At 54.5% G+C, this 25,802-nt stretch overlaps 1 protein-coding gene across 6 annotated transcripts; it reads right to left on the minus strand.

Annotated features, from left to right (window-relative positions):
• Window positions 1-4,027: 4,027 nt before the first annotated feature.
• Window positions 4,028-25,736, minus strand: KIF1C (kinesin family member 1C). 6 transcript variants are annotated; one of them, XM_061143226.1, is made up of 24 exons: window positions 25,579-25,736; window positions 23,782-23,902; window positions 23,400-23,531; window positions 22,926-23,002; window positions 22,409-22,588; window positions 21,731-21,796; window positions 21,163-21,341; window positions 20,961-21,072; window positions 20,500-20,577; window positions 20,284-20,349; window positions 20,117-20,192; window positions 19,560-19,638; window positions 19,210-19,355; window positions 18,063-18,232; window positions 17,825-17,904; window positions 17,628-17,703; window positions 13,476-13,555; window positions 12,642-12,736; window positions 9,261-9,344; window positions 8,689-8,875; window positions 8,472-8,544; window positions 7,072-7,420; window positions 6,806-6,898; window positions 5,106-5,261 (listed from the first exon to the last, which is right to left on the minus strand). In XM_061143226.1, exons 3-24 carry the CDS (start codon window positions 23,503-23,505, stop codon window positions 5,248-5,250), a joined length of 2,466 nt encoding a protein of 821 aa, XP_060999209.1. In that variant the 5' UTR covers window positions 23,506-23,531; window positions 23,782-23,902; window positions 25,579-25,736; the 3' UTR covers window positions 5,106-5,247. The 6 variants fall into 6 exon arrangements, with proteins under 6 accessions (XP_060999208.1, XP_060999204.1, XP_060999206.1 ...); XM_061143225.1 differs by having other exon boundaries at window positions 4,028-5,261; window positions 6,806-7,420; window positions 21,163-21,233; XM_061143221.1 differs by having other exon boundaries at window positions 4,028-5,261; window positions 6,806-7,420.
• Between the last annotated feature and the right edge of the window lie 66 nt (window positions 25,737-25,802).

The raw sequence follows: 25,802 nt of genomic DNA on the forward strand, positions 1-25,802 counted from the left end.
AGCCACAATCAAGACCCGCTGCAGCCAAATAAGTAAATATTTTTCAAAATTATGGTATAGCCAAAGGCTATTCATTATGTTTACAAGTGATCTCCTTAGTAAGAATGAGTTAACATCAATTATGATCTGAGAACTCAACTTTGATTAAATTTGTAGACTTTTCCCCTCCAGGATGAATTCTCTGAAACTCAACAATGTGAGCATTTCATTTAAAGCCTGAGCCACATTTGGTTATCACAAACAATAGAAACAGTACCAGGCTGGAGTCTGAGATCTGAGGTCTGGTTCCAGTCCTCTCCTGCAGTTTTCTTTTCCCTCTGCAGTCCCACATAACCTAACCTGCTGAGCAGACAGATAGGTAGGTGTTCAATAAATACTTGTTGAACAAACATTCTAGGGTACATTTATAGGAGACAACGAGGGATCTTTTGTGGTGAGGAAATGTGGATGATTTCTGTTTTCTTCCGTTTTTCTGTATTTGCTAAATTTCGAACAAAGCAAATCCCAATCCAAAAGTTCCTCTAGTATGTGGGCATCGCTGCCCCTATGGCAGAAGGTGCTCAATGGAGGTCCCTCCTCTACCTTTTCTTTGGAATTCCTGATCATCCATGATGGGGAAGGAAATATTAACTCTGAAGAAAGTCAGGTCATTTCTTCTGGAAAACGAAGATTAAAGCTAGTCTCGGAGGAAGAAATGCCCGCAAGGCCCCCAGCCCTACACATCAGCCCCAAACCGCCCTCCGGTGCCCCAGAAGCAGGTAAGATCAACCCAGTGCAGCTCCTGGGACGCGGGAATGGGACGCCCTGCCCACAGCCGCGTCGTGCCCAGCCTTCTGGGCCTGCGCGCCCCGCCCCTGGAGACTCAAGAACGCGCAAGGCCGCACTCTCGCAAGGCTCTGTGAACGCGCAAGGCAAGGCGGCCAGCGAGGGAACGTGCACCCTTTCTCCCTCTGGCGGACAACAGTGGAACAACGGGGCTTGGGGGAGAGGTTTTGGTGGATAGAGGGTGCCAGGAGTCGCAGAGATACGTTCTGGGGGATCCGACTTCGTTTTGCGGCACCTCCCTAACCGTTCTTCCCCAGTCTTCATTGCCAGTTCAGAACAAGGGAAAAGGGAAGGTACCAACCTTGAGCCCTTAATATGTGCCAGGCCCTTTGCATCTATTATCTTCTTAAATCTTTCCACTGCATTATTAGTCCGATTTACAAAGAATGAAACTGAGACCCAGAGGGGGTGACTTAGAGACACACAGCTAACTAGTGATGAGTGTGGGACCCAGGTCTATGTGTTCCAAAGTTTGACTGCAGCCCTGACCTTTGGGGGGTGGGGCCCTGGACTTGGAGACATCAGAGCCTGTTTCTCCTCTCTCGCTGAGAAGTCTCTGCAAGAACACCCAGAACCATTTCCACGGTCATTTGAAAGTAGCTTAGCTCGTTAGGCAGAACTTTTCAGGCTGGTCCATGTGCCTAGGGCATCAAGCAGGACTCCAGCTACATCCTAAGAACTACAGGAGCTCAGGGCAAGACTTTCCCAGGTATCCCAACACACAGTCCTTTTCCAGGTCCAGTGGCAGAGGGAACACAGGAAAGGACCTGGAGGAGTCAAGGTGAAAATCCTCATTGATGAGGCTATCAGGGCTCATTGATGAGGCATGACAGGTTAATGTCGGGGCCTACAACTGTGGGACTGTTTAGGATGATGAGAGAGACAGTTTCTACAACACCCATCTGGTGACCAGACCTTTAGGAGAGATATACTATCCAGATGATGCCACCATCTCCTCTTGCCTTTCAAGAGAGACAGAAGTGGGTGGGAGGAGTGAGAATTTGTATAATGAGGCAGAGGCTGCTGGCCTGAATTTCCAAGGCAACCAAGGATAAAATTGTAGAAATGTCCAAACTGAGGGAGCTACAGATACTTTGGGGCTTCCCAGGTGGCTCAGATGGTAAAGAATCTGCCTGCAGTGCAGATCTGGGTTTGATGCCTGGGTTGGGAAGATTCCCTGGAGACGGGAATGGTTAACCCACTCTAGTATTCTTGCCTGGAAAATTCCATGGACAGAGAAGCCTGGCAGGCCACAATCCATGGGGTAGCAGAGTCAGACATGACTGAGCGACGCACACATACACATACATACAGAAAGCTGGCTGGCAGGTGGTCTGGATGACTTTGGCTTGTGATCCTGGAGGAGACGCACAAGTAGTGGCTCTCATTTCTTCTCAGGACAGCTTTGGAAGAGGCCAGAAACGAGAGGCAGAATCACGTGAGAAGGCAATATGGTTTTCTAGAAGGAAAGATGAATCCTGACATCCTAAAGGCATGAAACAGTCTGGGCTTCAGTCAAGTTGACCTGAGTTGGAATCCTAACTGTGCCAAAACCCAGTCTTCTTATCTGAGAGATGGACACAAAAAGAATCCCACTTTACAGTGTTTAAAAAGCAGCTAAAAAATAAAAAATAAATAAAAATAAGCTAGCATGCATAGCACAGATGAGATTAGTGGGCAATTCTCTGAATAAAATCTAAAATTCATCACATTTTAAAAGACTGATCTAGACGAGAGAAGTTGATAAAAAGTGGTATAAAACATATTTATACAAGGTAGTCTTGAGGGAAAAATAATCCAACGGTATTTTAGTGAGCTGTCTTTCCCATCTCAACTTCCACAAACTGCCTGTACCACTCAGCTTGCTCTGACCTGGAGAGAACTTTGTATTCTATCATTTTCTTGCTCACATTTAGTCTCCTTGACCAGATTATAAACCGCTCAAATAAACACAGTCAACAAACCGTCCATTACATTCCAGATATTGGGTCACTGTCAACAGATCCCTAAAGACCTGGCAGTCAAGGTTGCCAAAATAAAGGTAGCCAGCATCATGGAGTGGAAACCAAGAGTAAACATAATCATGGTCTTGCCCAGAGCTGTGGTTTGGCTGCAACTGGGATAATGTCTATGGTTTTGGCTGCTTGCACCTCAAGACGGACATCTGGATGCTGTGGGCAAGCAGCTCAAATTTTCAAATAGATGGAAGTGTTTTCCTGAGTACAGGTTGAAAACATGGGGATCCCAGAGCCTGGCCCAGTGCAGGCAGAACACAGATATAATCTCCTGCAAAATGTGAACTGACATGGACGTGCTCCTCCGAGCCAGAACATTAAAACAAGCATGCTTCTTAAAACAATCTTAAAACAAAATATTATTTGGAATACTGACCGTGTCCTGCCAAATGGGATGAAAACAAGTAGGTGCAGTAAGCTTGACCAACACATTCATTGTTAAACATCAGAACCTGGGGAAACTGTGGCTACATGGGCTTCCCTGAGAGCTCAGCTGGTAAAGAATCTTCCTGCAATGCAGGAGACCCCAGTGATTCCTGGGTCGGGGAAGATCTCCTGGAGACAGGATAGGCTACCAACTCCAGTACTCTTGGGTTCGCTAGTGGCTCAGACAGTAAGGAATCCGCCCGCAATGTGGGATACCTGGGCTGGGAAGATCCCCTGGAGGAGGGCATGGCAACCCACTCCAGTATTCTTGCCTGGAGAATCCCAAGGACAGAGGACCCTGGCGGACTACAGTCCAGAGTCACCAGAGTCACAGGGAAACCTTTAAAATAGCTAAGTGACCCAAAGAACCAGAGTCAGGCCTTGCTCCCAAATCCAAATCTTGTTCCACTTCCTGAGGAACAGCCAGTTGGGTGTTAACAGGCTGGAACTCCCTCTTCCTCCCTCTCTTGCCTCCCTCCAGGACAATGACAGCAGTTTTGGAGACAGAGATGGGATGCTCGGTAAGCAAAAATGAGAGGAATAAAAGGAGTGGGTTACACACTCTCCAGAGAGAACACATGATATTGAATATTTCAGAAACTGTAATGGAAACATTCTTCTATCTTAACCTGAATGGTGACTTCATGGGTGCACACGCATGCAAAAATTCACTCAGCCACGCTTAAAGTTCTGTGCATTTTGCTTTGATATCATCCATGCCTCCACTGAAAACCAAAACTGAACGACCACCAGCCACAGGCTCCTCTGTTTGCTAGCTTTTATTGAAGGGTCCCACATCCTCACGGGACCTGAGCCAAACCAGAAACCAGACAGGTTTCTCCAAGTATAGCAGGAGGCCTGGAAGGGGGAGGGGAATGACTTATGATCCCACCACACCTCCCTGGAAACAGAAACCCACCACAGACAGACAGACAGACAGGGGCCAGGACAGGGAGACCTCACTTCCCTCTAGGTTCTCTCCTTCTGCCCCGACTTGAAAAGAAAGTCAAACACTGACTACGCAGCACCCCAGCCCCCCACCCACCCTAGCAGCGTTTGTGGGACCTCCCCAGCAAGGGGGGGGGGGGGCCCGAGGCAGCTTCCCATCGCTCTCCTTCACTTTGGTTCGCTCCCGGCAGCTCCGTGCCCTTGTCCTTCCTCAGCCTCCGGCCCAGTCACCCCTACATCTTCTATCACCTACTCGGACCTTCACTCTCTCTCTCTCTTTTCCAGGGCCTCCCTGCCTCTGGGGAAGCAGTGATCCTGCCAGCGAGGGGCCCCACCAGGCCCTCTCTGCCCAGGATGCGGGGCTCACACAGCCGCCCCGCTCTCCTTGAGGTCAGGGGCTGAGCGCTGCCGTCTCATCCTCGGGGGTGTAGTGTATGGGGGGTAGCGGGGCCCCGGGGGCCGCTGGGCTGGGTATGGCTGGGGCTGCTGGGGATAATAGTTGTGCTTTTTGGGCTGGAAGTGCTGGGGTTCGGGCTGTGCAGAACCCCCTCCCCGGGACCGGCCCCCTCCGTCCAGGGAGTTCCTGCGGGGACGGTGGGACCTGCGGGGACTTGGGGGCCTTCGTGCAGGGGTGGCCGGAGGTGGGGTGAGCTCCTCGGGGGGCTGGGGTGGTGCTGGGGACTCCCCGGCCCCTGCCCCCGGCCAGGATTCTCGGTGCTGGGGGTTGCTCTTGAAGGGGAAGCGCAATTTGCAGTCATGAGGGGGCACAAAGCGGGCGGGGGGTCTGCGCAGCCCCCCGCCCCGGCCCCCGGAGCCCTGCAGTCCCTGCAGCCGCAGCTGCTCCTGCTTGAGCCAGCGGAGGCGGCCCCGACGGAAGGCAGGGTCCTCTTCCATCAGCCTTGATACCCGCTCCCAGCTCGACAGGGGTGGTGAGGAGGGCCGGGCGGGGGGTGCTCGGTCACTGGGGGCTTCCTCCTCCGCTGTCTCAGACCCTTGGGGCTGGGCCCACGTGGTCTCACCAGCTTCTTCATTCTCATCCTCGTGATCCTGGGAGGGGGAGGGGTGAGAGGCGAGGTGGGGCGTGAGGAGAGTGGCCTCCTGAGGACATACAGGTTCAGGAGGACACGTGGGAAGGCCCTGGAGCGGGTGGATATCCAGGGTCCTGAGAGGGGGCTGGGGTTGAGGAAGCTGGAGGGACACTGGTTTAGGAGCCCAGACCCAGAGCCGGGTGGTCAGGCCCAGTCCGTCGGCCACCTCCGAGCTGTGGGTCTGCGTCTGCGTCGTTGGCTTGTAACTTCTATGCCTCTGTCCTCATGTGCAAGATGACGTCAACAATGACAGTACCTATGACATAGGGCTGCTATAAAACTACATGGGAAATTCCACAAGCCTCACCTGGCAGACACGCAGCAAATACTGCTGAGTCAATGACATGCCCCGGGGATACAGTGGTCAGTAAAAAGGGAAGAAAAAATACCTGCCGTCACTTCAGTGGGCTGACACAACTGACAAATAAATGAGACAAATATATAACATGGTACGTATGCTATACTTCCATAAAAAGTTGAATGTATGTATTAAAGTTATTTAATATGTTATTTATATTATATAGTATATGAAGTACCATGTTGTAGATTTTATATAAATACAAAAATATATATTCACATGGAAAAGACCAGAACAAGGAGAGGAGATAGGAGGCCAGGGTGGGAGTAGTGGCAATGAAAGAACAGGAAGAGGTTCACTGAAACATTATCATTTTAGTGATCACCTCCTGAAGGAAGTGAGGGGTGAGCTATATGGTCTGTGAGGAAAGGCGTTCTAGGCAGAGGGAACAGCAGGTACAAAGGCTTTGAGGCCAGGAGTTCAATGAATGGCAAGGACCCAAGCATTTGGACAGGGGTAAGGGTTGCATGTGGAGTTGTTAAGCCTTCAACAAGCATGACTGTTGTCATGATCAGCTGCCTGTCATCCCCCTTCAGCAGGCAAGTAGGAACACAGCCGAAACTCTGTCTGTTGTGAGTAACCCCTATAGCTAGCATGATGCCTGGCACACAGTAAACACTCAACTCTTGCTGAGTGAATACATGCAAAACCGGGGTAGGTGGTAACACTATGGCTCACGGGGCCTCTGTGAAGATTTACACAGTGACACAGAAGTGCTCAGTACAGTGGCCACCAGAGTCGAGGGTCACCCAGGAGAGGGGAGGTTCTAAGAGTGAACAGTATGTGAACACCCACTGAGTGGTAACGTCAGGAACTGTACCCTTTATATCAGTGGTTCTCAAACTCTACTGCTCTTCAGAACTACCTGGGCACTTGTTATAAATGCAGATTCATTTCTAACGCCCAAAGATGCTGCTTCAGTGGGTCTGGGGCAAAACCCAGGAATCTGCATTTTCAGTTAGGGCCCTGGTGGTTGTGAAGCAGGTGATTCACAAACTACGCTGAGAAGAGCTATGTTAAACGTTGATGAGTCTTTTAAAGGCAAAGGAGAAAAGAGGCTGGACTCTGTGGTGGGAGTTCCGGTTCTCACAGTGGAGGACAGCGGGCAGGGAGGACAGCGGGGAGAGGCGGGCAGGCTGGCCTACCTGGGTCAGGGGGATGACCCTCTCCATGCGAAGCATGCGGTCCCGCAGGGCCTGCAGCTCGCGGTCCTTGGTGCTGTTCTGCAGCTTCACCTCCTGCAGGATCCCCGTCAGCTTGTCAATGTGAGCCCGCAGGTCCTCCACCTCCGCGCCGCGGGCTCCCTCCTCACTGCCGCCACCTCCACCTCCGCCACCTTCTTCCTCGCCCACCGTGTCCCAGACATCCCGGGCCACGGCCCTCCAGGCGTCCCCGGGCCCCTCGGGCTTGCCATATGTGCGGCAGAGCTCCCGCATCTTGAGGGCGGCCAGGGCCTCGATCTCAGCCCGCCCGTGGCGGAAGTCAGCCAGGGCCACCTCATAGCAGATCTCCTTCACAGCCTGCATCTTCAGGTCGGCCATGGTGGCCCAGCGGGGGTCTTTGCCCTGCAGCCGCCTCCGCTGGGGGATCTGGTACACCCTGCGGGGGGCCCTGCGCTTGCCGCTGCTGGGTAGGCCACAGCGCTTGACGATGGTCTGGACCGTGGTGGGGGGCAGCTGCTCGCGCAGGGATGAGATGAGCCGCCAGCTCTCTTCGCAGGAGCGCTTGTCGGAGTCATCCCCACTGTCAGAGTCCGCGTACTGGGGCCAGAAAGGAGACAGGTGGGGAGATGGCTAAGGACACCTCAGGGCCGTGCATCCCAGCAACGCGGAAACATGGTGGTTAGAACTGTGCAGTGTGGGGCACAGGGCTTGATCTCTGCTTGTCTGCACCTCCCTACAGGTACCTTCTGAGGATTACCATACTTGGAGTGTGTGGTGTGGTGGCTGGAACAGAGGAAGTGAGTATAGCTAATAAGCTGCAGACATGCCAAGTGTGGGTTTCATGTATGTATCACTCAGGAGGAGATTAAAGATTTAAAAGTAAAGTCCAAGGGACTTTCTTGTTGCTCCAGTGGTTAAGAATCCTCCTTGCAATGCAGGGGACACGGGTTCTACCCTTGGTTGGGGAACTAAGACCCCACATGCCATGGGTCAATTAAGCCCATTCACCACAACTAGAGAACCCGTGCACTGCAACAAAAGGTCCCGCGTGACACAACGAAGACCCAGTGCAGCCAAATAAATACATATCTTAAAAAGTAAAAATAAAAGCAAGTCTACTCAAAGAACAATCTTAAACAGCTCGTGGGTGCATGCTCAGTCGCTTCACTCACGTCTGACTTTTTGCAACTCCATGGACTGTAGCCCACCGGCTCCTCTGTCCACAAGATTTTCCCAGCAATAATACTGGAGTGGGTTGTCAAGATCCTCTAGGGATCATCCCCACCCAAGAATCGAACCTGTGGCTTCTGCATTTCCTGCACTACAGACAGATTCTTTACCACTAAGCCACCAGGGAAGTGACAGCACAGGTGGTAAAAATCATACAAGAGGCCCAGGATCAGCAAGAGTCCAGGAAGCCCGTCGCCTGGGAGGACCCCTTGCTCCTGGGATGTATGGGTTCTTCCCTGGGTTACATTTCTCTCCTGTCTCCTCCTAGACACCACCTCCACCCCCAGCCCAGAGCCACACCCTACTCTGACTCAGTGGGAATCAGGCTAAAGTGCTGCCAGCGTACCTCCCACCTGCCTGTCTGCACTCCACACCCCCCAACCCTCGCCTTCTCGTCATGCCCCCGCCAGCCCCTCACCAGCCGCTGCTGCTCCAGAAGAAGGTCAGCCTCTTCCTTTTCCTTTCTGTACTGGTTCTCCAGATCCTGAAGCCTGGATTTGGGTGGGAGGGGAGGCAAAGCTGTGAGGTTCTGGAGCCACCTCAATGGGGCATCTAACAACAGGAAGATGCTGGGGGCTGGGGGCCTGGGCGGGATGGCCAGGAGGGCCTGGGGCCTGATCACCCTCCCCACGCACCTCTTCTCCATCTCCAGCTTGATGTCGATGCCTTGCTGCTCCAGTAGTTCCTTCTGGGCAAAGTTCCAGTCAACAGGCTCGGAGGGCGGTCCTGGGGGAGGGGGGACCCCTCGCTCCCGCTCCAGCCGTGCCTGCTCCGGGTGATTGAAGCGGAACACGTGGTTCTTGCCCATCACGATCCTGTTCCCTGGAGGAGGGAGGATGGAGATGTGGGCTCACTCCCCAGAGCAGCACCCCTTCCTCATGCCCTAGGTGTAAGGGGCCTTGCCCACCAATCGAAGGAGCCCATACACCATCTCTCCCTTCACCCCAAGTCCAGGGTGGTCAGAGCCAAGGCTCCCCCAGTTGACCCTTGGAACTGCCCTGTCCCTGAGAGTTACAAGAAGTCAGGAGCTGGGAATCCTCTTCCTGTTGCCCTGAGGCAGCAAGACAAACCAAACCCTGGCTCCTCTCCCCTTCCCAGTCGATCTTCATATCCCACACTGTCTCCTATTTATTTCTGAGTCCTGCCCAGGATTCACCCACGAAGTTCTTCCTTGCACAGCCAGGCCCCTCACTACACCCTCCTCTACCTGACTTCAGCACCACGGGCTCAGTCACAAGTTTCCCATTGACATAGGTCTCAGCTCCTTCGCAGGGCTCCAGGGTGACCACCACTGAGGCAGGGAGAGAGGAGAAGGAGGGATCAGACTCCAGGGGAAGTGGGGTAAGGTCACAGATTCCCACCCTGCATTCCCCCCCAAAACACACATGCACCCCAGTTCCACCCTCCAGTACCTGTTGGGGGTGCCATGGCCCCTCTGGTGGCAGGCAGCATGGGAAAGGAAGAGCAGAAGGAGGGTTAGAGCCCCAGCTGCAGCTCCCAAGAGCCTCGGCGGTGGTGGAGGAGGGGGGCGGTGGGTGCTGCCTGTTCACCCTCCACCAGCCTCTCCAGCAGTGGCTTAGCAAGCCTGGAACTCTCAGAGGACGTGGTCTCTCAGGTCCAACTGGTCGGTGGGCCCTGTCTGTCATTCCTGCCATCCAGATGACAACTCACTCCCTCCTTCCCAAACAACACTGTGCCTAGCCAGGTCTGGATACCTCCAGCAGGCTCCTAGCCCCACTTCTGTCTGATGCAGCTTGCAAATTGCTACCTGACTAATCCTCTCAAGCCACAGTCCACAGATCCCTATCTTCATGGGATGAGATTAAAGTCAACCCAAGCCACAGTCATCAAGGTGCTCCTTGTACAAATCACAGAACCTTCCTCCTGTGGGACACAAAGATGCCTGAGGCAGCTCCTTGTCCTCAAGGACAAGTGCCCCATGGTCAGGGGGCCCTGAATTTCAAAGACCCAGACTCTGTGACTCCTTAGTGGAGGGACACTGAGCAAGTCACCTGGTCTCTCAGAGCTATACAATGGGATAACAAAGTCTTTCCGTACAGTGGCTGAAAGGCTCAAAAACAGTGATGCACGAAAATGAGTTATTTATGTTACAAGGAATAGAGAAACCAGAACAAATGGTAATGTAAGGCAAAGATGAGCCTATGGGTACTGCGGGAGAACAAAAATAGCAAAGAGGAACTTGGCTTAGGGGCAGAGGACTGGAAGTGATCATGGGAAAGTGCTAACTTTTGAGTTGATGCTCGAAGGGAAATTCAGATCAAGGGGCAGAAATGGAGAAGATGGCAGACAGATGGAATAAAACACCATGTGTGTCCAAGCCCAGCAATGGAGGGTGGTGGCAGAGGAGAGGATGAGATGACTGTAAGGCCATGAGCTGGCTATTTTGCCCTTATTTCCCACCACGCCCCAAATTCATCCATCCATTCCACAAATATACTGGGCCCCTATAATACACCAGGCACTATTTTAGGTCCTGGAAATACAGGAGATAAAAAACATAATTGCTTCTCATACAGATATCACTTCTACTTGGTAAGATGATAAAGAAGTAAGTGAGCAAATAATCTAAAGTCAGGGTTGGGCGGTGATAGTTGTAACGGAAGGAAATGGGGCCAGGAGAGAACCCAGGTGAACCCACAGAGATCTGAACTGAGGCAGCCAGGACTCACAGCTCTGGCCCTAGAGCCAGCCATGCTGCATCCCAACCCAGTTCTCCCACCTGCTAGCTGTGTGTGACTCGCTCAGTTGTGTCTGACTCTTTTGCAACACTGTGTGCTACAGCCCACCAGGCTCCTCTGTCCATGGAATTCTCCAGGTAAGAATACTGGAGTGGGTTGCTATTTCCTCCTCCAGGGCATCTCCCCGACCCAGGGATTGAACCTGGGTTTCCTGCACTGCAGGCAGATTCTTTACCATCTGAGCCACCAGGGATGCTAGCTGTGTGGTCTCAGGCAAATTCCCCAACCCCAGGAACCTCAGCTCCCTCACCTGTGAGCTGTATGAGAAAATACAATGTGCACAGTAAGTAATAACTATTCTTCCATGTTCACAACCGCATCCCTGCGGCCTGCTCTTCTCAGCCTGTCTTTGGTCTTAACTCTGCTGTTAAGAGCAAAGGCCCAAAGAGACTAACCCTTTACACAGCCCCCATCTTTGGGGAGGGCTTCCCAGGTGGCTCAGTGGTAAAGAGTCTGCCTGCCAAGCAAGAGACTCAGGTTTGATCCCTGGGTTGGGAGGGTCCCTTCGAGAAGGACATGGCCACCCACTCCAGTATTCTGGTCTGGGAAATCCCACGGACAGAGGAGCCTGGTGGCCTAAAGTCCATGGTATTGTCAAGAGTTGGACATGACCAAGCGACTAAATAACGCCTTTAGGGCACAGAACAGCTGCTGTTTTCACTGTGACGTAACCAATGTGTGCCTCTCTTCTTCCCACACACACTCTGAGCTCCCCCTCAAGGGTGGGTTGGCTCCAAGGGCCTTCTGTGGTTTCGGTATCACCCCAGAACACAGCTTGAGGGAACCGCAGAACAGGAACTCGGCACTCACTCACTGGGCTGAACTGATTTGACAGTTCACAGCTCACAATGCCGGAAGCGTGTTCTGCCACTGGGGACCCGAACCAGGTGATAATCCACTGACCCTGAACTGGAATGGAAGCCACCTGGCAGGTGTTCAACCTGAGCTGCAGGCCGCGAGAAAGCGTCTCTTCTTATTTTAAAACACACTCTGATATGCCCGTCTCCCATCCCCCCACCCCACACTGAGGCACACAGCACCAGTTCAAGGTGACAGACAGCTCAGGTGTGACAGAGCATGGACACCAAGGACTCAGGTGTGACACGTTCAGTCTCCCTGCCCAACTCGCTTTCCAGAGTTCCACTTCACTCGGGCCCAGTTGAACACAAATCACTTCATTCAAAAAAAAAAAAAAAGACTGAACCAGAATAAAATGTGACCTCAGAACACACCCTAAGTGGTACTTCACCATGAGCATTGTGATACTACCTGTCAGACACACTACTACCTGAGGGCTCGTGATTCCTAAAAGCTTTTGCTGCTGTGGCCAGAAACAGTTAAAATCCTCTGAAAGTTTTAGAGCCAAAAGGATACACATGTCAAATAACTGCCTAGAACTTTTGCATTCATAGCTGGACAGGTAAGCAGGTTTTCAGAGATAAATTCAGATATCCCACTGAAAAAGTACAAGTTTTCATAAAAAATAACCAAGGTGCTATTCAAGGCTAAAAAAATCAAGCAAGAGGGTTGGATTTCCTCTTCCCCAAAATCTCACCCTCCGGAGCCACAGTCTCCTGATTCTGCCTTGGGGACCTTTACCACCCCTGCCCCTTGTAAACACTCTGCACCCTGAGGGTGGGTGCAGACAGCATGGCCCCCACGGCTGACCAGGAGCTCGAAGCCCCTCTCAGGGTGGACACGTCCTTCTCACATGGCCACACTCCCAGAGCCCGGCCTAGGCCTCTGCATTCAGCATGAGGGAGCACTCTCTCTCCTTTTCTGGCCATTACCTCAGCCAGACATTCTGAGCCAACCCCCTCAGCCATTACCTTCGCCGTCTGACTGAGGGATGCTCCGGAACAGGCAGTGTTGCTCCCGGATGAACTGCCCGGTCAGCTTGATGTCCACATCGACCTGGCCAACCCTGGGGAAGCAACGGCCGACATTTTCTGAGCATGTGCCAGTCATACATATGCCAAGCCCCTTCTGAACCAAAACGTTCATCTGACTCAATCAACCAAGTATAATTATTCCCATTTCGCAGATGAGGAAGCTGAGGCTCAGAGAGATAAGTAACTTGCCCAAAATCAGGCAGCACAGCACTGGTGAAACTGGGGTGTGAGCTCAGATCTTCCTGGCTCCAAGCCCGCATCTGTTATGTACTGTTATGTAGCAAAGGGGGAAGGGAACCTGCAGTGGGGTGGATGCTCTCAGTCTCGGTTCCCATATCCTTCCCATGATGATCACCAAGGACAGCTGAACAGCCTGTGGTGGAAGAGGAACACTCCCACCCATTTACCTCCAGGAGGTGACCTTGGAGGCTCTGAGACCTGGGGGTTCATTAGCATTAGCCAGTGAAGCCACCTGCCACGTGGGCACTGTCCCTCAACAGCGAACATGGTGGTCAAGTTCCCACCCGCTCTCTGCTCCAGGAGATCAGGACCCAGCCTCGCCAGCGCTGGGCTTATTTGGTCCCAGGAGGCGTGTCACTCCCACCAAAGGTAGGCTCAGCCGGTTCTCAGGAAGCCCAGAGAGCTAGCAGGGCTGCAGAAGAGCTGACCTGAGACCCAGAAGGTCCCCATGAGGTCACTAGGAAAGGCAGGTCCCTTTGCAACCAACCTCCAAAAAGAGAGACCGCCCCACAGGCCCAGAGCAAAGGCTACCTGGTGACGCCATCTTTGATGTGGTAGAGCAGACACTCGGACATCAGGGGGTCTTCATTCAGGTTCACCAGGTGCGGAGTCTGAGGGGGAGGAGGCAGCAGTCAGCAGAAGGCCATCAGGAGGGAGGGAAGGCACTCTGGCAAACATCTCTGCAGGTGAGCTCTCCCAGCTCCTGCTGCCACTCATCTGACCCACCCTACCCTCTCCTCACACACAAGACACCCCCACCCTTCTAGCCGCTCCCCAGGCCCCACCAGTCTCCCTGCAGGAAACCTTGGCAGATACCTGCCCTTGTCCTGCTTTCCCTCTGGCCCCAGGCTCATCATTTCCTCCTTCAAAATACATCTTGCCATTTGTGGGGGTGGGAGGGGAGATAATGAAAAAGGACTGCTCAGACCTCTCCTGCCCACACCTCAAGCCCACCTGACTCAAGTCTGCTTTTGCAGCCTGTACCTCTTGGCCTCCTCCACGACAGGGCCCAGCTCACTTAGCCCAAGCCCCTTTCCAGGGTGTCCTCCCCCCTTCCCAGCTTCTACCCACTGGACTCTCATTGCCGAAGCAGAGCTCCTGCATCCCTGCCTCTCCTCCTGCCTGGAACAGCCTCCCTCCCCGCCCCACCCCCAGCCATCAAAATCATTAATTTCCGGTCTGTCTCAAATGCCACTTCTTCCATGAAGCTTTTCTAAGCCTTCCACCTGAACACAAGATCCCCTGCTTGTTCTCCAAGGAGTTACTGTGGCCCTTCTAGGTGCAAGACCCTACTGAGGCGCCAGGCAGGACACAGAGATGAGCCAAACCCAAATGCTGCTGTCCCATCGGTCAGGAAATCTGAGTCAACATGGGGAGATAAGATTGGGCGTGGAAACACCATCACAGGTGAGAAACGCAAGTCTCATAGTAGACTTTCTGAACTTCTCATGCCCTCACTTAGCTTATTCATTCATTTATCCTATTGTATCCTGGAAGGGGCTTATACACAAAGATGAGAACAATGAAGACCAACTCGCTCAGGCGAGTCAGGGGAACTTCATGGAAAAGGCAGTATGGGAGCTGCTCTCTGACGATGAGGAGGACGTGGACATGCAGAAGAAAGGAGGGGTCTGAACAAAGGCAGGGAGGCTGAAAAGCACAGGGTACAGGGGGAAACACCCAGCAGTCGAGGCCCCATGTTTCTCTCGGAGTTCCCCTGAACGGGAAGCCCAAGGCTATGTCCATGGTGGGTGCGATGAGTATCTATGTCTGATCCTCCACCAGGCCCCTCAACAATCATTCTCCAACACCTGCTCTTCTCCGGAAGGATGGTCCCGCCCCTCTCGACCCTGCAGTGTCTGGCCTGCCTGGGAACGGCAAACACTGATGGCCCTAGAAGCAGAAAGCAATCTTTCCCCTGGGAGAGGAGACACAATTTAGGACAGTGCTTTTCAATCTCTGTTCAGCCCAGGAACCCTTTGTTCACATGAAACCTTACCGAGAAGCCTAACACATCAAGCAGATAAGCAGAGAGCTGCTCAGGTCGAAGTGGGGGTGGGGGACCCACAGTTCTGTCCTGCTCCCCACTCCCCCTAACTTGGCCCCATGAAGGAAGCTCCCAGCCAGGTTTGAAGACGACCAGCTTAAGAAGACCTTAGGCCTGGGGCGAGGTCCCAGAAGGAGGGGGCTTTCCCCAAGGTTCCTGGCTCTCCCCAGGACAAAACTGGAACTTAGACCCCAAAAACCCAATTCTTCACTGGACCTTTCCTAGGCTGGAGTCACCCCCGCTAAACCTGTTTCTCCTGTGAGTCTAACAGCTTTTTCTCTGAAATCCACATGACTTTTAAACCCATGAGAATGGGTTCATCTTCACCACCAGAAGAAAATGCAAAAGTTACCTCCTCTAAGACACCTTTTTTTTTTTTTCACCAATCAGATTGGCAAAGATGAAAAAGGTGAAGAGGGTGAACGAACGTGGGCTCTCAGATATGTTGTTCTGGGAGTCTAAGTGGGCATGGTTAATAATCTCTGGAGGCAAAACAGATCAAAATCTGACTGTTGGACCCCAAATCTCCACTTCTAGGAGTTTGTTCTACAGACCGCAAACTATTTCTAGACTATCTTCTATAACATTGTTTATAGTATCAGAGAATGGGAAATGACCTAAATGTCCATCAGTAGGAAGCTGGTTAAAAAAAAAATTATTTGATGTCTATACAATAGAATATCCTGACACTGTGCGGAAGAAAAAAAACAACAGCACACAGAACTATGATGAATTGTTATGTGAAAAAAATAACATGTCAGGTATGGAACCACTACTACTGCAAAGAGAAGTGTGCCTGAGTATGTGGCTGATTTTCTATACATAGGCCTGCATGCGCGGAGACGACCTCTAGAACACTGGAAACTGCTAACAGGATTCGCCTCTGGGAGGGGAAGCTGAGGGTGGGAAGGAAGGTTTCCTTTTCAGGCCATACACCTCACCGCATGTGAATGCTACCTTTACAAGAATGAAACAAAAGCCCCTCCCATTGGTCCCAGGCTTGAGCAGGAGGCATCCTGTGCTGTGAGAACCCTGTCAGTCTGTTCATCCCTCCCAACCGCTCCGCAGCCCTGCAGCTGTGGCAGAAGGTCCAGAGGTACCCGGCACCCCAAGGTGATGGATGGGCAAGCCACACTGAGAGCCTCTTTCCAGCCCCTCTTCCCATGGGTAGGCTTCTTGGGGACCCCAAAACCCCAAGTACCTAGCCCCAGACCTGACCCCTCAGCCCTGCCGGCCGCCCTCCATCACCCACGGACAGCTCTCTCGCTCCCTGGGCTGAGCCTCAGGCAAAACCCCTCTCCTCTGTTTGGATCCCGGTTCAGTGGTCCCTGCTTGCTCAGTCTCCCAGATGCCCTGTCCACCTGAAATTCAGAGGGGTCTCCTTCCAATAATCCACCGCCTGGAAGGGGTGTGTCACTCTTAGGGCCCAGTCCCATTATGCTTGGTACCAAGGCCCCAGACAGGCATGGCTCCCTTCCAGCGCTAGGACTGGAAGCTCCTGCTCTGCTCACACTGGCCCCGGGACAGCTGTGCTGGCCCCAGTCCACTCCGGTTGGTGGGTCCTTGTGCGGTCCTGGTTGTTACAGGTTCTGAACATCATTCCTCCCTCCTCCAACTGAGCCTCATCACTCCTGCCCTGCTTCCTTCCTTCCTTCCTCACCACAGAGACTTTCTGAGCTCTGACTACACCAGGGGCATGCGCCAGGCCCCACTCTGGCAACAAGATTCCACACTTGCTCAGCCCCATGTTTTCCCTGCTCCCACCACCCCATCCATCTATCAGGCTACACTTTCCAAACCACCTTCTCCAGGAAAACAGTTTCCACAAGTCTCCAGGCAGCACTGATACATCCATCTTTAAGCCCTCTGCTGCCTTTCCAATCAGCATCTTACAATTTAGTGTTCATTCTTCCTCTATTCCTTTACAGTCTTGTCTTCCCAAGCTAACTTTTCAAAACGTTCATGTTTTAGGTTTGGGGTTTGTTTGTTGAGTAGGTATCACACGCACAGGGTTGCTGTTGTTTAGTCGCTAAGTCATATCTGACTTTTTTTCAATCCCATGACGGTAGCCCACCGTACTCCTCTGCCCAAGGGGTTTCCCAAGCCAGAATCCTGGAGTGGGCTGCCACTGCCTACTCCAGGGGATCTTCCCGGCCCAGGGATTGAACCTGCGTCTCCTGCATTGCAGGTGGATTCTTTTTCACTGAGCCACCCAAAGTAGGTCACATGCACAGCATATAAAATCCAAATGATACAGAAGAGCACACCATGGAAAAGTCACTTTCCCAATCAACCTGTACTCTCCCCAGCCTCTCCCTTCCCCTGGGGTAACCACCATAACCAGTTTCTTATGAACGTAGAAACACACGCTATGCATGAACTCACACACGTGTGTGGGCTTCTGTCTGTCAATACCTAGGTCTTCCCTGGCATCCTTCTGTGGTCCCTAGATGGACGGAGAAGATAGGGACAGCCTGATAACACAGACAGCCGGTGGCAGGAGTGGGGACAGAGATGATGGAGGGCCAATCCAGAGACCTCAGAAAGCAGAGTTAAAACTGACTACCCTGCCACCCCAACCCTCTTCTCTCAGCACCCAGAGTCTCCCAGGTCTCCTCATTAGGCCCCTCACTCACCTTCTTTGGAGAGAAGACGCCCACGGTTCCCCCGTCTTCTCGGACAGCCACCCCCATCTCAGCCAGCAGTGCTTCTCTGTAGGCACAGGAGAAGCGAATATTGGTCTTATCCTCAGGACCCACAAACCCGTTCCGGGCAGGGCCTGACCTCCCCTCCCCTCCTTCCGGGGCTCCAGCTATGGGCCCCACCCCCACACCTCTCCATCCTCAAGGCCTCCGTCTTACGGAGCTTCTCCTCCCAGGTTTCATTCAGCTCAGCAATAATCTTCTCTGTCTCCTGGGGGCACAAACAGGCACGGATCAGGACAGTCCGGGACAAGCCCTCCCAGGGGGCTGTGCTACTCCCAGGATGCCTTCCTCCTCTTGGACCCTGGCTTTGGAAAAAAAACTGCCAGCGGCCCCCAGGCCCTGCCCCTGTCTGCTCCAGCATCCCACCTGCAGTCTCTCCATGGCCTCCTCAGGCCCAATCTGGGGCTCGGCGTTAGGGGAGAATGAGGGCTCCAGTTCCCCATTGTGAGCTGTGGGGGATGATGGCGAAGCTGGGGCAGAGGGTGACGACAGAGCCGGCAAAGCACCTTCGGGACTCCCCTCGTCCATCTTCCGGCCTAGGAGGGAGAAAGAAGTAAAAGGAGGCTAAGGAAAGATGCATCTGACAAGAGACAGAGATCTCACAACAGACCAGCCTGAAGGGACTACAGAAGACGTGTGGTCCACCCCCACCAAGTGGGAAGCCTTCCTACTACAGTCTTGACGAATGGACACTGAGTCTCTGCTTGTTCCCCTCCAGTGATGGAGAGCTCACTGCTAAACAAGGCAGCCAGTTCCTTCCACTGTTAGATGACTTGCACCATCAGAAAGTGCTTTGCTGTGTTGAGCTGAAATCTGAAATGTACCTGTTTCTAGTTCTGCCTTCTGGGATGAGAGGGACTACACTGTTTTGTTTTTTTTTTCCCACAAGACTACCCTTCAAATGTGCAGAAGCCAACACTGCATCTACCTTCTCTTCCTAAGAACCCTTATTTCCCCCATCACGCCCCTGAGCACCCTGACTCCTCAAAGGGATGGACCCCAAGACTGAATGCAGAACCCACGCTGGACACAGTTAACACGGATCACAGATTCTCTAATACAGATGCCATTTCAGGGTAGAGAGGCCAAGCCTCACATTTCAGAAATTACTCCAAGTTGACTGTTATTAAGTTTATGATCAATTTAATTTCCAATGTTTCACAAGAATTTCTGTCAAAGCAGATGCCCAGCAGTCTATTCTTAATGACTTACTGTGTAAGTCACAAATGCATGACTGGCTAGTTACTCCTGCTCCTATCATTTCAGTAGTTTCAGGAGCCTGTCAAGGTCCCTCTGAATCCTGCCTGCCCTGCCTCGGGAGGACCTGTCCCTCCCAGCTGTCACATCTGCAGGCATGATCTGTCACCTCTCCACATCTGCAGCTAAGTCATGGGGCACATACGGGCTTTTCTGGGTAGTGGTCCCTCCCTGGCTCCAGGCCTGGGCAAAGGCAAATCAGGAGGGAAGCGGTGGGGCCCAGGGGCCTCCCGAGCCGCTCCTCCCGGAGGCCCACCTCCCAGGGCCGAGGCAGAGAGCCCTTGAGCCATGAGCAGCTCCCGCAGCCGGGCCACCTCTTCCTGCAGCTCCCGAATCAGCCGGGCATTAGGGTCCTCATTGATGACAGCGTTGCAGCGGATCTGCTTGGTGCGGTCAGCATACCTGGGTGAGAAGGGAGGAGCAGGACCGGTGAGGGACAGACACAGGCGACCCTGGTCTGCTGCCTGATGCCCTCTCTCCCTCCCAGGTTTCCTCACAGTGGGGTAGAGTTGAGGGTCAGCCTCTCTCATGCACAGGCTCCTGAGCTACCAGCCTGTGAGCTCCTGGCACTTTTCATGTCCCACCCCAGCCCTGCCAGAGCCCCACCTGAGGGTGCTAAGAGTCTCTTCATAATTGATGTCCGCAGGGCTCAGGGCTGCAATCATTGCTGTGCGGGAATTCCCACCTGTGAATGGAGAGCACGGGAAAACTTAAGCCGGGCAGAGTTCTAAGAAAAGTCAGACTGGGTCGCAGGGGCAGGGGGGCCTCACTGCCCAGGCAGAGGTCTGAGAGGGTCGCTGTTCAAGGTAAGGTGAAGCTAAGAGTTGGTGAAGCTGATCATGAAACTGACAGTCAGAGAAAGTGGGGACATCAGACCTCTGTGGGATGGTCAGGGAGAGGAGGGTGAAGTCAGAGGTGGCTGTGGGGTCTGAGGGGTCACAAGGAGCCCCACGTCAGTGAGGCCCCTGGCTTGGCAGGGAGGGTGTGGCCTTGAACTCGGCACGAGGACACTGTCTAAAGGATGCCCCAGGCTCAGGCGGGGAGTCAGGGGACAACTGGAGGACTGGTCAGATACATCAATAGGGGTTAGCAGGACTGGTGGCAGGGTTAGGGGAGGGAGAGAGAGAGAGAGAGAGCAAGAGAGAGAGAGAGGAGTCCCTCACCCAGATTCTCCTTGAGCAGCCAGGTGAGCACAGAGTCCCTGTAAGGGATAAAATCCGACTTCCGCTTCTTTGATTGCTGAAGGACGGAAGGGGGAAGGGGGGTCAGGGTGGCCACCCACTTTGTTCACTTTCCCAGAGCCCCTTCTCTTCCCACACCCAGCTCTCACCATGTCCGCAAGGGCTGAGATCACCTTCCCCAGAGTGGTCAGGGACTTGTTGATATTGGCACCTTCCTGGTGAGAGGAACGTAGGGAATGAGGCCTTCTTCTCCCAGTCTGATCCCCTTCGCCCCTCCTCGCCACAACCAGAGCCCCAGGTTACCAGCAGAGACCACCGCCCTCAGCGCTCAACACTGCCCTGTCCGTCCCGCCCAAGTGCCTCACCTTTAGGCGCATGCCCCGGGCCCCCGAGGAGTCGGCCCGCTCACTGCCAGCAAGGTCCACCAAACTGATCTTACTGACCTGGTCAGAGGAAGGAGGCAGGAGGTGACTGGGCAGTTAGCGGGGGATGGAGAAAGCCAGGAGTAGGGGAAGGAGGGGGACTAGATAAGACAGTGAGGGCTTAGTTACTTGTCCATTTGTTCACGTATTTGTTTACGACATTCACACGCCTGCTGTGTGCTGGGACAAGGCACAGCGGGCTCCCAGCCCTGCCCTGACCAATCTAGCAAGAAGGACAAACACTCAAACAGGAGACTGTATCCCACTGATCTGATGGATGAAGCACAGGGCAGGGGCTGTGGAAGCCCAGAGGAGGCCCTCGACCAAGCCTGGGCAGGGCGGGAGGACACAAGGCCCGCTGATCTCATCTCGGTCTCTGTGACCAGGCGGGAGCGGGTTCCTACCTTCTCTGAGTCCAGTCCAGTGAGCTGGTCATGACAGCGCTGTGTGAAGACAATGGTGAAGACAGCGTGGGAACGGCTGCTGGTCTCATTCATGTTGGTGGCAGCCACGGTCCTGGGTGGGGGAGGGAGTAGTCAGTGGGTCCCGCCCCGCATCTTCCTAACCCCAGCTCCCTTACCCCTCCACCCCGTCAGCCTGCCTCACCGCGCCTTATTGCCGCAGTCCATGAGGTCAGCAATGTCAGCGTAGGAGGTCACAGCCAGTTTAGACAGGTCCTGCACATAGGGGCCCAGGATGGGGTGCTCTCGGACCCGCAGAGAACCCCGACTCTTGGGGTTCAAGAGGTCTCGTACCCTCTCGCAGTAGATCTCCATGTAGCTCACCTGAGTGGGAGGAGCAAACTAAACACCACAAAGCTAACAACCATACCCAGTGTAAAACTTACTCTGGACTCCCACTGCATACAACACAGGTAACACGGAGTGTTCACTGTGTTTACTCTGCATTGCTAGGCATTTTACAAGCACAAGCTCACCTGATCCTCCCAATAACCCTAGGAGGGGACCCTGATCATTATCATTTTAGATAAACATCCTCAGGAGCCGAAAGAGAAATTGTTTGCCCAAAGCTGGTCACTAACCGGCAGAGCCTGGAATAGATCCCAAGCTGCCTGACTCCAAAGATGCCCTGGTCTTAGTCACTCTGCTCGCCTCCTCCCTACCCAAGGGATACTGTGTACCACCTCCAGCCCCCTCCCAAAACCTGGGCTTACCTCCACAGAATAGGATAGCTGAGCACTCTGGTTCTTACTAACACGAGAGAAGAGGTCCTCACAGAGCTGGAGGGAGACACAGAGAGGCACAGAGACGCTGGTGTTCATGGCACACCTGTGGAGCCCAGCACCAGGCCAGGCCAGGTCTCAGGTGACCCTGTTTAACCCTCACCACAGCCCCAAGGGAAGGAGGGGATCGTTCGCATTTTACAGAAGCAAGAGCCACCTCTGAGAGGTTGGCTTGCCCAGGACCTCAGGCTAGTATTCAGTGAGCCAAAAGGCGAACCCAGAGCCCATGTGCAAGGCCACAGTGCTGTGGTCAGGGAGAATACGGGTCAATTCTCAGCTATCCACAACTGGTTTTTCCTATGGTCAATGCCTTGACTACGGTATGAGTCTACAGCAGAACTACACTCGCAAATAATTCCAAGACAAGGTAAGACAGCAGAAAGCGGTAGAAGCAAGCTTCAGACCCAGCGCTCTCTGCCACCAAAGCAGTGGCTCTTCTCACTGAGCCTTCTTGGCCCTGAGGTCCAGGCTGTGGCCAGCCTCAACCCCCGACACCTTCCCTATTTCTGAGGACCTCAGAGAGCCGTCACCCTGAGACCTGGGCCTTCCTCCCCTAGAGGCAGCTGAAGATGCTCCCGCCTCGGCCTCCCTGCCAGGCCCCATGAGTACCTGGGGCACGATGCCCTGCTGCCCAGGCTCCTGCCGCCCCATCATGGTGTAGGACTTCCCAGCCCCCGTCTGCCCATAGGCAAAGATGCACACATTGTAGCCTTCAAAGGCATGGAGCAGCATCTCCTCTCCAATGTCCCGATACACCTGCTGCTGAGATGCAAACTGGGGGTCCTCCGCCTAGGTGAAAGGGGGCGAGAGACAGCAAGAACCCTAAATGACTTTGTCCTTGGTACCCAGGTACCCAAAAGTCCTGTGTGCTCCCCACCCCCATCACGGTCCTAACTGTCCCAGAAGATCCCATCTGGTCTCCTGCTGGTCCTCATTTCCCCAGGGACTCTGCCTCCCCCTCCCAGTCCGAGTCAAAGGCACAGGGTCCTACCTACCCCCACCCATGGGTGCTGGTCCTCCCAACCCATCCCCTGGAGGTCCAGTTTCCTAGCAACGCCCCCCTTCCCCAGGACCTAAAGCCCCTGTCCCTCATTGCTTAGCTCTTTCCCCAGCCCAGCAACCTCACCGAAGTGTGTGACCAGTAGGAGTAATCGAAAGTGAAGCTTTTGGGGGCATCCTTGCTCTGTTTGGGATTGATGATGGCTGAGAGCAAAGGAAGTAAGGCCAAAGTCAGGTACTCCCAACCTCTGCCCACTCCCCACAAGCCCCCAGAATCCAGGTATCCCACTCCCCACCTCTATCCTAATTCATCTCTCCCCTTTAACACTCCCCACCCCCTCCATCCACTGAAGCTAATTTTGGCTTCCCAGGACCCGCCCCCCTCCCGGCTGCCTCCCTGGATTGGGCAATGGAGGGCTTCAGGCCAACATTCCCCCTCCCAGGGACTGGGCGCATGGCAAGGCCAGCCCCTGTCCTTACAACCAGCACCTGCTCTGCGCCCAGCGCAGCCCTCCTCCCGGTTCGGCCCAGCAGGCCTGGCCGGTATAGTGGGCCTAGCCTGCCCTGCCTGTGCCCAGCCGGGCCCCTGGGACTCACTCACAGGTGGTGCTGCCCTGCATGCTGACCACACACTTGGCATCCTGGCTGGTCTCACGGGCGTTAAAGGGCCGAACTCTCACTGCCACTTTCACTGAGGCGCCAGCCATGGCTCCGGTACGCCCACCCTCCTCAGCTGGAGAACAGAGAAAGAGGCGCTGTCAGAGGGGCTGGGGGGACCCAGATGTCGCCTCCCAGCTTCTCCCAGGAACCAGCCTCTCCACCCCGCCCTGTCCCCAGCTACCCAGCCCCTCAAAGACCCAGTCTCTGTTCCCCTGGCCTTCCTCCCCAATGTCACTCTCCTCAGGGACTCCCGGAGGTGCGCCTGCCTCTCTCCCCAGCCATATCCCAGCTCACAGGGACCTGGGTTGTCACCCCAGAGTTACCTGGCGTCCTGGCCCCAGACCAGGGGAGCTGTATCAGTTCTGGCTGCCACTGGCCCTCGTAGGAGGAGCCCCATCCTACACTGGGGGCCTGGCCGCGCCAGCTGGGGCTGTGGGGGAAACCCTGGTTGTGGGGGAAGAGTGGTTAGGAGGCACCAATGGCTCCAGAGGTGTGTCTGGGCTGCCAGGGTTGGAGGGCAAGGGGTAGGGGGTAATGTCACGAAAAGTGAGGCCGGCTGTCCCTCTGGAGTGGCCAAATGCAATGTGAATCCAAGGGCAGGGATGGTGATATTTTTATTCCTCGTCACTCACAAGTGTACTGGACGTTCAGATAGAGAAGAGAGAAAGAGGCTGGACAGAAGACAATTCAGACACATGGGCAGAGACACTGAGGCCAGTGGGAAGCAGGGGCAGAAAGTCCCCAACACCATGACACCAAGAAAACCAGAGAGACCAAGACTGAGATTATACTACAAGGGAAATAATGGAAGAAATGGAAAGGAAGACCTAGAGGACAGCAAACACAAAAATGTTCAACAAGCAGTACTAAAGCACAAACTGTAAGCCCAGAAAAGAAATGAGATGAGAGAAAACCCCAAACATAAGACCTGCCCTAAAATTTCCTGACGAGGTCAGTCAGGGAGAAGTAGAAACCAGTTCCCACCTAGGGTCCATGACCTGCACACAGAGGGAGGGACTGCTGATGGGCAAAGTCCAATGGCTGGAGATACAGCCCAGAACTGGGCTCCACAGGGCCTGCCTGTAAGCCCCAAACCCCTTGCCCAGCCCCCAGCACTTCCTCTTTAGGCTCCAGGACAATGGGCAGGAGAGGGTGGGGTTATCCTGTAACCATCCTACCATCCCCCAGGGTCCTCTGTTAAGGATTCAGAATACCTGTGTTTAGGGGAAGTAGGGTCCCCCTGAAAAGCGAGAGAAGGAAAAGGAAGCAGGCAGGTCCCAGCTCCAGCCTGGGGCTAGTGCAATGGCGTCCACTGCCCTGGGGAAGGTGCCAGGCTGGAGCCCAGGAATGTGGGTGATCTGGTGCCCACACCCAGGGAGGAGAAGCTGAGCAGCCCACACCCACGGACAACAGGGTGGAGGGTTGTGAATAGAGACCAGGGATGCTGGGTCCCCCTTCTGTGGCCCTCAAGGGCCTCAAACCCCTGTCCTGCTGGGCCTCACCTCATCAGCCTTTCTGGCCAGGGCATGGGAGGGGTGAGAGGGCAGGTCTGTCCAGGACAGGAAGGGAGTAGCTGAAACCACAGAGGCTGTCTAGGGGAAGAACAACCCTGACCCCCAGACCCTGACTAGGGGAGGGAAGGGACACTGATGGGTACATGCTGTGGTGACGCCCTGACAGCTTCTGGGACTGGGAAAGGGGTGGCACTGCTGGGGGTCTGCGGGCGTAAAGGACTCAGAGACGTAAAGGGGTCGGCCGGTGCACTGTACAGGGGCAGGGGGTACCGGGAGGAGCCGCGGCTGAGGTGAGACCGACTGACCGCAAAGGGGTCCCCGGGCCACCTGCATCTTGCCCGCCCCGCAGTTTTCACACAGGCCCCCGGCTCGGCCTTTCTGGGCGGCCATGCGGATCCTGTCCTCCAGTCCAGCCAACCGACGGCCGGCCCGGGCCTGGCACCCCTCTGCGCCTCCGCGGGACAAACAGCACATGATCCCGGCTCCCGCGGCCAGCCGGCCCCCACCGAGGGGTGTAAACCGGGACCCCAGCTCCCCGCCCCCTGCCCGGCACATTCCTCCGCGGGCGTCCCCTCCCTCACCCACCCCCCCTTCCTCAGCTCTCACCTCGTCGCGGCGGGGCTCCCGGAGCGGCTGGGCAGAGTGCAAAGGGACGAACTTTCCGGGAAGCGTGAGACCGGAGCGGGGGCGATCCGGGGCCGGTTCGGGGCTGCCCCCGCCCCTCGCCGGGTCCCCGGGCGGCGGGCGGCGGACTCGCGCCCCGGGGGCGGCAGCAGTAGCGGCGCCAGCGGCCGGCGCCCGCCCGGGCAGCGCGAGCTGGGGCGGGAGCG

This window comes from Dama dama, chromosome 5 (assembly GCF_033118175.1).
Source record: "Dama dama isolate Ldn47 chromosome 5, ASM3311817v1, whole genome shotgun sequence".
NCBI classification, from domain to species: domain Eukaryota; kingdom Metazoa; phylum Chordata; class Mammalia; order Artiodactyla; family Cervidae; genus Dama; species Dama dama.

What these genes read in the sequence shown, in the direction of transcription:
- KIF1C (XM_061143221.1), bottom strand. Translation starts at nt 23,505, where the DNA reads ATGGCTGGCGCCTCAGTGAAAGTGGCAGTGAGAGTTCGGCCCTTTAAC. An exon ending in AGCAGGGCATCGTGCCCCAG is followed by an intron (nt 21,797 to 22,408) that starts GTACTCATGGGG and finishes GTCTCCCTCCAG; the next exon opens with CTCTGTGAGGACCTCTTCTC. An exon ending in GAGACTCTTAGCACCCTCAG is followed by an intron (nt 19,356 to 19,559) that starts GTGGGGCTCTGG and finishes CTTCTCACCCAG; the next exon opens with GTATGCTGACCGCACCAAGC.